Genomic DNA, 14,315 nt, shown 5'->3' with positions numbered 1-14,315 from the left:
AAAACATAATAAAATAATTCTCACGACGTTTCGGCCACAACGCAAGCAGCCGTCTTCAGGTGAAGACCAGGTCTGTCGGGGAGACAGCGTCTCCCCGTGAGTGTGAAACGTATACGTACGTCGGTGTTTGTAGGCGCATTTTAAAACATAACAAAAAAATGTCCACCGACTCAGAGAGGTCGTCGATACATCGTGGAAGAGTGCCTGGGCGGCGAGACGAACGGGTTGGATATTTGGTTCATGCGTTATTCATGTGGCTCATCCGACAAGCCTCGACCGACCCCCCCTCCCCCCCCCCCCCAGTCTAGTTTAAAATATGCCAAGTGACTCCAATAGTCTCCACGAGTCAACCAATGGGGGAGCGAATGTCCGGCGGGTATATATAGGAGGCGGATTGAAGGCAGCTGTCAATTTGGCTTAATTCTACGTCGGCTGCCTTCTCCTCTCCGCTCCGCTCTCTCTGTGTGTGTGTGTGAGACACGAGCCGGGCCGCTGACGTTACTCGTGGGAGTGTTTGTAGGTCTCTACGCGATCACGACAGAGAAGGAGCTCAGAAGTGAGCGCTTACATTCACGTGCGCGCCGCATACCGTGTCGCAAGGAACATTCACGCTTTACGTACAGATTTTAGTGCAAGCTATCGAGCGAACTTTGTGTAACGAGGGTGGTTATACGATACGTAACTCGTAGGTCAACAGGTATATTGCACTTCGTTCGAGGGAGACACAGGCGGTTGCCGTACACGTCTTCTGTAAACACACGCGCACCGACACGCAGCTACACAACGCGCACACGCGTGAGCACGCTGACTCACGCACGTACCCTGCGCAACCGCGAAATCCTTGGGCGTCCTCGACTCGCTCCGAACGCAGCAGAAGCGACAGCAGCTGAAGCAGCAGCAGAAGCAGCAGAAGCAGCAGCAGAAGCGACAGAAGCAGCAGCAGAAGCAGCAGCAGCAGAAGCAGCAGCAGAAGCAGCAGCAGCAGTCATGAGCTTCGCCCCGCGCTCCTCTTCCACCTCCTCCGCCGGCGGCCCGAGTCTCGCTCGCCGCCGCCTCTTCGTGCCCCTGCCCTGCGTGATGCCTCCGGGTCGCGTCGCCAGCGTTCGCCGCCGCCTCCTCTTCGGCGGTGTCGACGAGACGACGACGCAGCAGCAGCAGCAGCTGCAGCAGCAGCAGCAGCGGGCCCGGTGTCTCCTCTCCGTGCGCCACGAGCTCGCTCAGAAGCTCCGTGACGATGCGGCCGCTGCGCGCGCGCGGTGGGGGTTCGACTTCGCTGCAGGGCGACCGTGCGAGCGCGCAGAGGAGGAGGAGGAGGGCGCTGGCGAGAAGGCGGCTGGGGCCGCGTGGAGATGGGAGGAGGTGGACGCCGTGCGGGTGCCCAACTTTTACCGGCCCGCAGCCGTCGCGCGAGACGGCGACGGCTGCGACTGTGACGTCGTCCGTGACGGCGGGGACGACGGCGAGCACGCGGTCGACAACGACGACGCGGAAAATAACTCCAACAGCGGCAACACGGAGATTACGGGGCCGGCTGGAGAGAGCCCCGCGTCTCGAAGCTCCTTCAGGCCCATCGCAGAGGTCACGCCGCCCGCGTTCAACTCGGCGCAACGCAAGCGGCCGGCCTCGCGCATCGCCGGTGAGGCACGGGGTGGTGCAGCGGTGGGTGGTGCCGATTGAATCGAGGGTCGCGGCTATGCCTCGTTGAGTCGTTTCGGCGAACCGCGTGTGGTGTGGAAAATGTAGCCATGCAATTGCTGGAGCTAAACTTGTAAAGTTTTTTTTAAACGTCTCATTCTCATTATACGTCCTCCCGTCTCTCGCTACATAAAATTAACTCTGTAATACAGGATTTTTTGGGTTCGATCGCGTAAATATATATTTACACGATAATACTATTTACGTGAAATAAAACTGTATTATGGATGCTTTTGGTCGCGAAAGCCTCCGTATAAACTAAACCATTTATTTTTCATTTTTATTTTACCAGCTAAGGCCTCACTGAGTTGTTAGCTTCTTTTATCAGAAACGACTTGGCCACAAATAATAGCTCAACAAGGTGCGCTTATCATCGCGTGGAAATTAATAGCAGCCAAACACTCTAAACGCGTGATGTTGATTCGAAATGTGGAGGGGAAAATCCCGGAAGACCCGGAGTAAAATCCATGCGACCACGGGGAGAACGAGACATGACAACTCTAAATATACAACAGGCGTCAGGGTCGGCATAGAACTCACGACCTCCTGTATACCAGGCAAGGTAGTTAACATATCCTACCAACCGGGCAACTCGATTAACAAAAAACTTAACCGATCAGAAATTCAAAAGCTCTTTCTGCCTCGTGACCACCACAGCACAGTGGTGGTAATGGCACCGGCTCAGGTGCCGTGTTAAAGCCACGCTCCAAGCTGATTTAGTTTGATCATCGTGATAACTTACGAGATCAGGATGAGTCCCATTTGCGAATGAGCGAGTGGGCGAGCGAGTGAACGTTTCGGTGAGTGAATGGGTTGCGATGGTGGGTGGGTGGGGTGGAGCGATTCATTGAGCGAGTGAGTGAGATGATGAGGGAGTGGAGTGAGTTTGTGCAACCAGGTGTTGAGTCTCAATGTCATCTGTCCGTACGGTGCAGGGTGGTGGTGGGGACGACGGTTTGCTTCGTATAATCACAATTTAGTAAAATGCGGTGTATTCTAGACTTTGTAAAATGTATCAGAGGGACGCTGTTCGCGTCTGTAAACGTACGTCCACTGTTTTCAACAAGTTGTGTACACGTGTGCGTACATGTTATGTGTGTACGTGGGGAGCGGTGGTGCAGTGGTTAGCGCTACGCTGCGCTACGAACCGGGCGACCCGAGTTCGATTCCCGCTTACGGCCAACACCCAGTGACGGTTATTTGAACCGGTCCTGGGACTCCCCTAGGTCGACTCAGCCTCAAATGAGTACGTGATTCAGTGTGTGGACATCGCCACTGGGGATACAAAGGCGGCCGGACGTGGTGCTGGCCACCCACCACCTCGTGTGCCCGTGCCGGCCTTCATAGGTGCTCGCTAACAGCACTTGCCGCAGTCTGTTAAGGCTATACGGGGAATCTTTGTCTTTGTATACACACACACACACGCAGTCATTCGCTTGTCTCAGCGCACACATTTGACTAACGCGTTCTCTGCGCTCTTCCCGCCCGCAGATTATTTCGTGAAGACGAAGCGAGCGCACCGAGAGGTCTCGGACAAGCGCGGAGGCCGCGCAGACGGGCAGCAGTCGCTGCTGCCCCAGACGAGCACCATGCTGACCGGTGCGTGCCCTCCCCCCCAGTCCCCCTTTGTGATGTTTGGTGAATCTCGATTTAAAGCTTATTTCGTGACTGCAGGGATTCATCTCCTTGGTTCTTTCGGTAAAGTCACGTAGAAGGGAAGTAATAAAATAATAAAAATAAAACATAATAAAATAATTCTCACGACGTTTCGGCCACAACGCAAGCAGCCGTCTTCAGGTTTGGTGAATCGTTAACAACCTTTGACCCCGTTGTGCCGCACCACCGCTACAACAACCGCGGGTCAAAGGTCAGCAAGAGGGGGGGGGGGAGGGGGGCGAGTGTGACGGGGGGACTGGGGGCGAGATGACAGAGACAGGGATGGGATGAGAGGGTGGTGATGATGATGAGAGGGTGGTGATGATGATGATGATGATAATGATGAGATGGTGGTGATGATTATAATGATGAGAGAGTGGTTATGATTATAATGATGAGAGAGTGGTGATGATGGTGATAATAATGGGAGGGTGATGATGATAATAATAGGAGGGTGATGGTGATGATGATGATGATAATGATGAGAGGGTGATGATGGTTATGATGAGAGGGTGGTGATGATGATAATGATGGGAGAGTGATGATGATGATAATGATGAGAGGATGATGATGATGATAATAATGAGAGGATGGTGATGATGACATTGATGAGAGGGTGGTGGTGATGATGACGAGAGGGGAGGGAAGAGAGAGAGAATTAGAATGAGAATATTTAGACTGAAGGAATCCGATGAACTGATAAGAGGAGCGTTACTCGGGGCGGGTCAGAAGAGGGGAAGGAGTGAGCGGAAGTGAGCAGCACGGAGCAGCGTCTGTTTTCACAGGGGGCGGGGCGAGGGATTCACAGTGGGGGTGGCCACGCGTAAGTCACGTGACTTACTGGAGGCTTGAGCTGATTGGGCGTGGATGAGATGCTGCTCACGTGATATCGCATTTTGTGAATTATTCTTTGCGTGTTCAAAAAAACCAGTCTGCTGAGTTTCCGTGACTGCTGACGTAGCCAGCAGGGGAACGCGAACGACGATTTCAGTCGATCTAACTTGTAACAAAAACAATCTTTCTTTTGCAGATTTGACGTTTTAAAAGGAGGAAATATCTCTCGTAAGCACGAGCCCCGCGGGTGAACGAGGAGCCAAAGTGTCGTGGCGTCACTCGAGACGAAGATCACGCAGACGGAGGACGAGGCAGAGGAGATCACAGACGGAGGAGACCACAGATGGAGGAGACCACAGTCCCCGTGACTCTGCTTGAGACGGACGCGTGGTGGTGGAACTCTGCGATTGCGGCTGACAATTTGCGACAGTGCGCGCGCTTCTTGTGTACCGTCCGCAAGACTGTAAATAATATATATATACACAGATGTAACTTAAAAAACTACTGTAAAGAGCACATTTATATTTTTGTATTTATGAATTTTCTATGAAAACAAAAGTTTATTGAATTAAAGGTTTCGGTGCGTAATGATGATTGTGGACACTTTTTTACCGTTGATAAATCTCGCTTCTATTGTGCAAAGCGTGTGGACGCCTCCGTGTGCATGTGCCAGTGTGTGTCAGTGGGTGTGTGTGTCAGTGGGTGTGTGTCAGTGGGTGTGTGTCAGTGGGTGTGTGTGTCAGTGGGTGTGTGTCAGTGGGTGTGTGTCAGTGGGGGTGTGTGTCAGTGTGTGTGTGTCAGTGGGTGTGTGTGTCAGTGTGTGTGTGTCAGTGGGTGTGTGTCAGTGGGTGTGTGTCAGTGGGTGTGTGTCAGTGGGTGTGTGTCAGTGGGTGTGTGTCAGTGGGTGTGTGTCAGTGGGTGGGTGTCAGTGGGTGGGTGTCAGTGGGAGCGGTAGTGTAGCGGTTAGCGCGCTGCGCTACGAACCCGGCGACCTAAGTTCGATTTCCGCTCACGGCAAACACCAGGGACGATTATCTGAACCGGTCATGGGCCTCCCCTAGGTCGACTCAGCCTCAAATGAGTACCCGGTACGGTGTGTAAACATCGCCACTGGGGAGACAAAGGCGGCCGGGCGTGGTGCTGGCCACCCACCCCCTCGTGTGCCGTGTCGGCCTTCATAGGTGCTCGCTAACAGCACTTTCCCCAACAGTCTTACAGCCTATACGGGGAATCTTTGTCTTGTGCGAGTTTGTAGCGCGAGAGAAATGAGCGAATGTTGACAAACGTGGGGTCAAGTTGGCAGTAGAATGATTGAGCAGAATCCCAGTTAACGTGGAACTTGGGGGCGTCACCGATCCAACGTTAGCTCAACGTGAGCTCAACCAGCGGCTCAAACTGTTTATTCCGTCTGTACGGGGGATAGCGCGTTGCCCCCTCGCGCAAGGCGTGGCTTTTCTCCGGGCTCTCCGGATTCCTCCAACCCACTTGTATCATAATAACATTAATTAACAACATCCATTAATAACATTAATTGGCTGAAAACATCTTTACAAATTAAAAACCCAAATTTAGCAGCAGCGGCAAGCAACCTCCTTGCAAAATATTCCGAGCGACTATTATTACTTCATCGCCAAGTGCTCCTGCAAGCGTCCTCGAGAGCAGCGGTCCCCAACCTTTTTGCCACCAGGGACCGGTTTCGTGGTAGACAATTTTTGTTCACGGACCGGGGGAGGGGGGGAGGTCATCATTGGGTCTTTCCCCCTTTTCAAAGAAGCTCTCCGGCGACGTTTGTTTTCTTACTCATGTTGACCAGGGGATAGCAGCTTGTGGGCTCGCCAACACTGTGCCTGAGACAAGTGCGCGGTGCGGAAGAGAGGCGCGGACGGAAGTTGTAAATTAAATAATGGGGGCGGGTTCCACACGCGGACTAAAATAAGTGTCGGAATCTGACTTCTCATAAGGAGCGCGCAACCGAGATCCCTCGTGTGCGCAGTTGACAGCAGGGCTCGCCCTCCTATGAGAATCTCATGCCGCAGCTGATCTGACAGGAGGCGGAGCTCATACGGCAATGTGAGCGATGGTGAGCGGATGTCAATACAGACGATGAAGCTTCATCATTTGTCAATACAGACGATGAAGCTTCGCTCGCTCGCCCACCGCTCACCTCCTGCTGCTGTGCGGCTCGGTTCCTAACAGGCCACGGACCGGCACCGGTGTTGGGGACCCCCCCCCCCCCCGGACGCCCCCCCCCCACGTGTGCTCTCAAGCAGTGAACACACAGTCCGTGAGATTCCAGCAAGCGCCGCGCCTCGACCGCGCGCTGTAGTTGAGGACATCGGACGCTAGGGGGCATCGCTTGACAGAGCTGGCGCTCTCACGAGACGCACCACGCGACTGGACACAGATGAACCACCGCGCAAAGCACTTTTGGTGGTGGCGGTTAAAAAATAAATAAATGAAAACTAAACAACGAAGGTGAAATGAGAGGCGCTCGCAGACACGGCGACTGATATCGAGGTTGCATCCCACCATCACCCTCTCATCATTCTCATCATCCACCAGAAGAAAGATGACCTCGGATCTGAGTATCAAGATGACATTGGTTTGTGGACAAACTCAAATATAACAAAGGAGGTGTGTGACCTTTGGTGTTAACAATGTCCCGTGGAATGCCAACACCATGATGATGACTTTTTTGTTATCCGAAAGACATTACTCTGAACAGGAAAGAACATTTTCTCGTTCACTGATATTCAGAAAACATATAACGAGAGATACAATTAAAAGGGAATGTCTATTGCTTTGCTTGCGTTCTATTTGATGGTATACATGGAATAAAAAAACAAGTTTTCCGATGGTGGATTTTCCGACTGGAAACATGCCTCTACACGGATGACAGAACATGAGAACAGTTTTGGACATCGGACCTCTATGATGGCGTGGATTTCTCGACGAAAAGCACTTGGACGAATTGACTCAATATTGGAAATCCAATTCACAAAGGAAAAATGATACTGGGCAAAAGTACTGCATAGAGTAGTTTCAACTACAAAGTTTCTCTCATCTCGTGGATTAGCCTTTCGTGGTGACACAGAAGTACTTAATTCTCAACAGAATGGCAACTACCTTGGGATACTTGAATTACTTGCTGAGTATGATCCTTTTCTTAGTTATCATAGAGCAAAATATGGTAATCAAGGACGAGGAAAAGCTTCATATCTTTCTAGATTTGAAGCTTTCGTGACTGCAATGATTCATATCCTTAGGTTTTTTCGGTAAAGTCACGTAGGTAAAAACATTATTTTTTATTTTATTTTACTTTTTAATGTTTTTACCTACGTGGCTTTACCGAAAAAACCTAAGGATAAGCTTCATATCTATCTTCAACAATATGTGAGGAAGTCAAAGAGACTATGGGAAATAAAGAATTGAAAACCATTGTAGAAGAATCATCATGGGACCTCCTTTGCCAGTACCAAAATATACTAATAGGGGTTTTCCCCCTTTTTTCTGGCAACAAAACTGACACCTTTTTCAAAGAACCATGCTTACATTAACCACAATAGTTGCAGTCAAATGCAAACAAAAAACAATACTCTGATAACTTATGCATTGTCCTTGAAACTGATTGGTCCACACCAGAGACAGCTTTCTTTAGAGCCTAGTCTCATATGGTGTTCGACCAAGGGGAAAAGCCCTATTAGTATATGTTGGTACTGGCAAAGGAGGTCCCATGATGTGGCTGCTCACCCCGAGCTCTCATTACTCTGGTAGTGCGTTGTCTTTGAACTGTGCGCCTTTTGGCGTCATCTGGTCGAACACCATATGAGACTAGGCTCTAAAGAAAGCTGTCTCTGGTGTGGACCAATCAGCTTCAAGGACAGTGCATACATTATCAGAGTATTGTTTTTTTGTTTGCATTTGACTGCAAGTATTGTGGTTAACGTAAGCATGGTTCCTTGCAAAAGGCGTCAGTTTTGATGCCAGAAAAAAGGGGAAAACCCATATTAGTACATTGTAGAATAAACCAAGGAAGCCAAATAGTTTTCTATAGGTGTTGATTCAACACCAGACATATCTTACACTGATCAGCCGACTGTAGTTATTCACTTTGTTGGAACATCTGATAACGAGGTTGTTGAACGTTTTCTCACTTTCATTCCCATTGCAAGTCACACTGGAGAAGCTCTTGCCAACATTGTCTTGAAATTCTTTGAACAAATTGGAATTGATGTAGCTAATCTAAGAGGACAGTCTTATGACAACGCATCAAACATGTCAGGATGCTACAAAAGGGCTTCAAGCACATATCATGAATATCAATCATCTTGTACGTTACATTCCATGTGCTGCACACTCCCTTAATTTGGTAGGTTTAAGTGCTGTGGAAAGCTGCATTGGGGCAGTTTCATTCTTTGGTCTGATACAAAAACTTTACAATTTATTTTCTGGTTCAACTCGATATTGCTCAGTAATGCTTCGGTGCCTTGAAGCTGAAGGTGGAAGAGAATCTACAATCGGTAGTCAAAAGAGCATCAGATACTAGATGGTCTGCAAGGCACGATGCCACAAAAGCATTGTCTCAAGGCTAGAGCTGTTTTCAAGAAGCTTTAGAGTGAATCTCAGAAAATGGAAATCAGAAGGCTGATGCATGTTATGAAGCACAAATTATACTCAAGCAGCTTTCAAAGTTGGAAACTTCTCTTGGCAAACTTCTGGGCTGTCATACTAGAGAGGTTCTATCAAGTCAGCAAATCACTTCAACATGACACACTGGAGCTTCAATCAGCTATTAAACTTCTTAAATCTCCACTGGATGTTTTGATGTCGCAGCGGGATCAGTTTGAAGTGTTTGAAAATAAAGCAAAAGGCATTAAAATTAATAAAAAGTAAAATAAAAATAAAATACAAATCACGACGTAAGATACAGCAATCGTGCTGTGGCGTTTCCACCTGAAGACGTAAGCTTGTGTTGCCTCCGAAACGTCGTGATTTTTATTTTATTTTAATTTTACTTTTTATTAATTTTAATTTTTTACCTATGTGACTTTACCGAAAAAAACCTAAGAATATGAATCCTTGCAGTCACGAAAGCTTCAAATCCAGAATTAATACGGAATACTGTAACGAACAAAAACGAGAGCATTGGAAAAAAAAACGAACGGTAATACTGAAGATGTTGATTTGCGAGGGAGGCAGAAGTTGAAGGTGGAAACATATATATTCATCATAGACAAGTTGTGCTCAGCTTTGGTTCTTTCGGTAAAGTCACGTAGTTATAAATAAAATAAAACAAATCCTCGACGTTTCGATCGCAACACAAGCGGTCGTCATCAGGCAAAGGAGTCAGCCTCTCAAGGCAAACTGTTTATAAAGGTTTGGGGATAGGCGTAGCCCAAGTGTATCAACAGCACCATTGGAATTGCTGATACATTGGCATTGTTGCTACATTGGCATTGATGCTGCATTGGCATTGCTGATACATTGGCATTGCTGCTGCATTGGCATTGTTGCTGCATTGGCATTGCTGCTGCATTGGCATTGCTGCTACATTGGCATTGCTGATACATTGGCATTGCTGATACATTGGCATTGTTGCTGCATTGGCATTGCTGCTACATTGGCATTGCTGATACATTGGCATTGCTGATACATTGGCATTGCTGCTGCATTGGCATTGCTGCTGCATTGGCATTGCTGCTGCATTGGCATTGCTGCTACATTGGCATTGCTGATACATTGGCATTGTTGCTACATTGGCATTGTTGCTGCATTGGTATTGCTGATACATTGGCATTGCTGCTGCATTGGCATTGTTGCTGCATTGGCATTGCTGCTGCATTGGCATTGCTGCTGCATTGGCATTGCTGATACATTGGCATTGCTGCTGCATTGGCATTGTTGCTACATTGGCATTGTTGCTGCATTGGTATTGCTGATACATTGGCATTGCTGCTGCATTGGCATTGTTGCTGCATTGGCATTGCTGCTGCATTGGCATTGCTGCTACATTGGCATTGCTGATACATTGGCATTGTTGCTACATTGGCATTGTTGCTGCATTGGCATTGCTGATACATTGGCATTGCTGCTGCATTGGCATTGTTGCTGCATTGGTATTGCTGCTGCATTGGCATTGTTGCTGCATTGGTATTGCTGCTGCATTGGCATTGCTGCTACATTGGCATTGCTGATACATTGGCATTGTTGCTGCATTGGCATTGCTGCTGCATTGGCATTGCTGCTACATTGGCATTGCTGATACATTGGCATTGCTGATACATTGGCATTGTTGCTACATTGGCATTGATGCTGCATTGGCATTGTTGCTACATTGGCATTGCTGCTGCATTGGCATTGCTGATACATTGGCATTGCTGCTGCATTGGCATTGTTGCTGCATTGGCATTGCTGCTGCATTGGCATTGCTGCTACATTGGCATTGCTGATACATTGGCATTGTTGCTACATTGGCATTGTTGCTGCATTGGTATTGCTGCTGCATTGGCATTGTTGCTACATTGGCATTGTTGCTGCATTGGTATTGCTGCTACATTGGCATTGCTGATACATTGGCATTGTTGCTACATTGGCATTGTTGCTACATTGGCATTGTTGCTGCATTGGCATTGTTGCTGCATTGGCATTGCTGCTGCACTGGCCATGCTCCTGTTGCTGTTGATACACTTATGCTACGCCCATCTCCAAACCTTTATAAACAGTTTGCTTTAAGAGGCTGACTCCTTTGCCTGATGACGACCGCTTGTGTTGCGATCGAAACGTCGTGATTTGTTTAATTTTATTTCTACCTACGTGACTTTACCGAAAGAACCAAAGAGTATGGATTCCTGCAGTCACGAAAGCTTCAAATCAAGATCGTAATCAGCTCTTTCTCATCGCATTAAAGCATGTGAAAATGTTCATTCATTATTTGGTTTCCTGGTCGAATTTCCAACAATGAATATTAAAGACATTTCAACAGCAGCAGCAGCCAAGTTTCAGAAGATTTACTCGGGATGACATCGAGCCTGAGTTTGTGCAAGGAATTCTTCACTTCAGGAACTTTGGGAAATTTGATGAATTCCAGCACGAGCATAAAACACGACAAGCTTCTGACATCTACACCCTTGTAGTAAACAATGGATTAACGTCTTCATTCCCTAATGTTGAAATAGCACTACGGATTTACTCGTGTTTAATGATAACTAATGCGACTGGAGAGAGACGTTTCTCCAAGATGAAACATCTAAAGAATGCACACAGATCGACAATGGCACAGGAACGACTAAACAGACTTGCTCTCGATTTAAAGCTTTCGTGACTGCAGGGATTCATCTTCTTGGTTCTTTCGGTAAAGTCACGTAGAAGGGAAGTAATAAAATAATAAAAATAAAACATAATAAAATAAAATAATTAATTCATTTTATTATGTTTATTATGTTTTATTATGTTTTATTATTAAAATAAAACATAATAAAATAAAATAAAATAATTATTTTATTTTATTATGTTTGATTTTTATTATTTTATTACTTCCCTTCTACGTGACTTTACCGAAAGAACCAAGAAGACTTGCTCTCGTGGCAATTGAAACGATGTTCTCAATAACTTACAATTTGCTGATGCTTTGGAGAAAACTTTTTCCAAGAAATCATTCAAAGCAAATGTTTGAATTTTATTTGTTGTTAGCCTTGTAAAAATAAATGCCATTTTTCTTTAACTTTGTTTTCCTTTTGAAAATATTACTGGGGGCCTCACAATACCTGTAGCCCAGGGGCCTACACAATCCTAATCCGGCCCAGTGACACATACAAAGCGACTGGCCACAAATGAACCACCACGCAATGCCTCGCTGCTGATCTCGTCAAGGAAGCTATAAACCACCACCACCATCATCATCACCATCATCACCATCATCACCATCATCACCACCATCATCACCACCACCATCACCACCATCATCACCACCACCATCATCACCACCATCACCACCACCATCGTCTCCACCACCATCACCATCACCACCATCACCATCTCCACCACCATCATCATCACCACCACCATCATCACCACCATCACCACCAGCATCACCACCACCACTATCACCACGCCACACTGAGGTCGCCATCCTCGCAGGAGCAGCGGTGGCTTTTGGCTGGGCCATCGAACAAAGATGGTGGTCATCATCGTCGTCATCATCATCGTCGTCATCATTGTCATCGTCATCATCATCATCATCGCGAGGCGCTTTCAGATGCGCTCCTGCGGCCGTCTGGAACGCTCTCCCTTCCGATATTAGGAAGCCACTGGGAGTTGTGCACTTTTAAAATCATCATCGTCTAGATTGACAAACTCATTTCTCTAGAACTGCTTTTTGTTGTGTTTAGTTTGTTGCCCTTCCCCCGGCAAACACCAATTAGCACGATTGGCTACGTAGGGGACGAAATAAGTTCAACATGTTCTTGGCTCTTTCGGTAAAGTCACGTAGAAGGGAAGTAATAAAATAATAAAAATAAAACATAATAAAATAATCTTCACGACGTTTCGGCCACAACGCAAGCAGCCGTCCTCAGGTGAAGAACAGGTCTGTCGATAACACAGACTCTGTCTTATCGACAGACATGTTCTTCTCCTGAGGACGGCTTCAACGTGACTTTACCGAAAGAACCAAGAAGATGAATCCCTGCAGTCACGAAAGCTTTAAATCGAAATTTAAGTTCAACATACATACATACAAAGCACACCTCCGATTAGCACGGTTGGTTACGTACGTCGCGAAAGAAGTGCAACATACATACACGCATCGCCACCTCCAATTATTACCGTTGACTTAGTAGGGTGCGAAAGAAGTTCAACGGACATGCGTGCACGCTCACAACTGCGTGATTTCCGGATGATTTTAGAATATGGCAACAATTGAGAACTCCTTGGCACTCTGAGATGAATTCCGAGACACTGTTTGGAACAGGGGTTTTGAGAATAAACTGCAGGTGGTGGTGCTGCTGCTGCTGTATGGAGTTAGAAGTTTAACTTACACCATGGGAACCTCATTTTGCAGTAAACATATGATAATTGGTTTTTTACCCTTCTATCTGGCAACAAAACTGACACCTTTTCACAAGGAGTCATGTTTGCATAGACCGCAATACCTGCAGTCATAATGCAAACAAAAAACATAACTCTGATAATGTGCACTGTCCTTGAAGTTGATTGGTCCACACCCGAGACAGCTTTCCTTAGAGCCTAGTCTCACATGGTCCAACTCCTTGTAAAAAGGTGTCAGTTTTGTTGCCAGATAGAAGGGTAAAAAAACAATTATCACAAGTTTAACTTAATTCACACCGCACGTAGCCACCGGTGCCAATCGGAGGTGCAGGGACGTGGCCCAGCGGTAGCGCATTCGTCGAGGTTCGTGGTTCGAATCCAGCGGCCGCCCTGGTTATTACTGCGGACGTATTAACCGTGATATTGATCATACTACTTGCACATGTGCTTCAGAATCGAAATATTTATTGACGCAGGAGGAATACGATGAGCCGTAAAGCTGTTTTCCACAAACAGTACAAAAACACGATAGCAGTGCTAAGTACAAGAAAGGTAAACACATCACCCAAACACAACTGAAACTGAACCATCCCCATCCTACCTGGCAAAGCCCACTGAGCTATTAACTTACTTTCAGAAGCAACCTTGTCACAAACGATGAATCAATAAAGTGGCCCATCACTTTGACATTTGTAAGGACAGTACGGGGTGATGTGGGGACAGTGCTGCTCCCCGTTGCCATGGTTACTAAGTCACGTGACGGGAACAGACAGGGTCACGTTCGGGTAATGTGGGACCTAAATTGACGCGATGGGCACTGACAGGGTCCAGAGGTCGCTACCGGGTACCCGATGCCCGTACTCTACCCGATACCCGGCTACCCGTACCCGGCCAGGTACGGGTACGGGTAGCCGTTTGCGACCCTGGTGCGGCCGGGTACGGGTAGGTCGTGAGTCACTGGTGAGTAACCGTTTTATCACTCATTTCGGGTAGGGTACGGGTAGGGAACGGGTATCCGTACCCGGCCGGGTACAGGTACCCGTTCCATTTGCGACCCTGGTGCGGCCGGGTACGGGTAAGGAATC

General features: G+C 47.5%; 1 protein-coding gene across 1 annotated transcript; it reads left to right on the top strand.

Annotated features, from left to right (window-relative positions):
* Window positions 1-406: 406 nt before the first annotated feature.
* LOC144727855 (uncharacterized) lies at window positions 407-4,773 on the top strand. The gene is made up of 3 exons (XM_078607011.1): window positions 407-1,636; window positions 3,187-3,294; window positions 4,382-4,773. The coding sequence occupies exons 1-3, from the start codon at window positions 988-990 to the stop codon at window positions 4,393-4,395; spliced, it is 771 nt and encodes a 256-aa protein (XP_078463137.1). The 5' UTR covers window positions 407-987; the 3' UTR covers window positions 4,396-4,773.
* Window positions 4,774-14,315: the final 9,542 nt, after the last annotated feature.

The sequence above is a fragment of the Lampetra planeri genome, chromosome 27, assembly GCF_965212315.1.
Source record: "Lampetra planeri chromosome 27, kcLamPlan1.2.h2, whole genome shotgun sequence".
NCBI classification, from domain to species: Eukaryota; Metazoa; Chordata; class Hyperoartia; order Petromyzontiformes; family Petromyzontidae; genus Lampetra; species Lampetra planeri.
The sequence above is the reverse complement of the archived record's forward strand: the minus strand, read 5'-3'. Positions and strand labels throughout refer to the sequence as shown.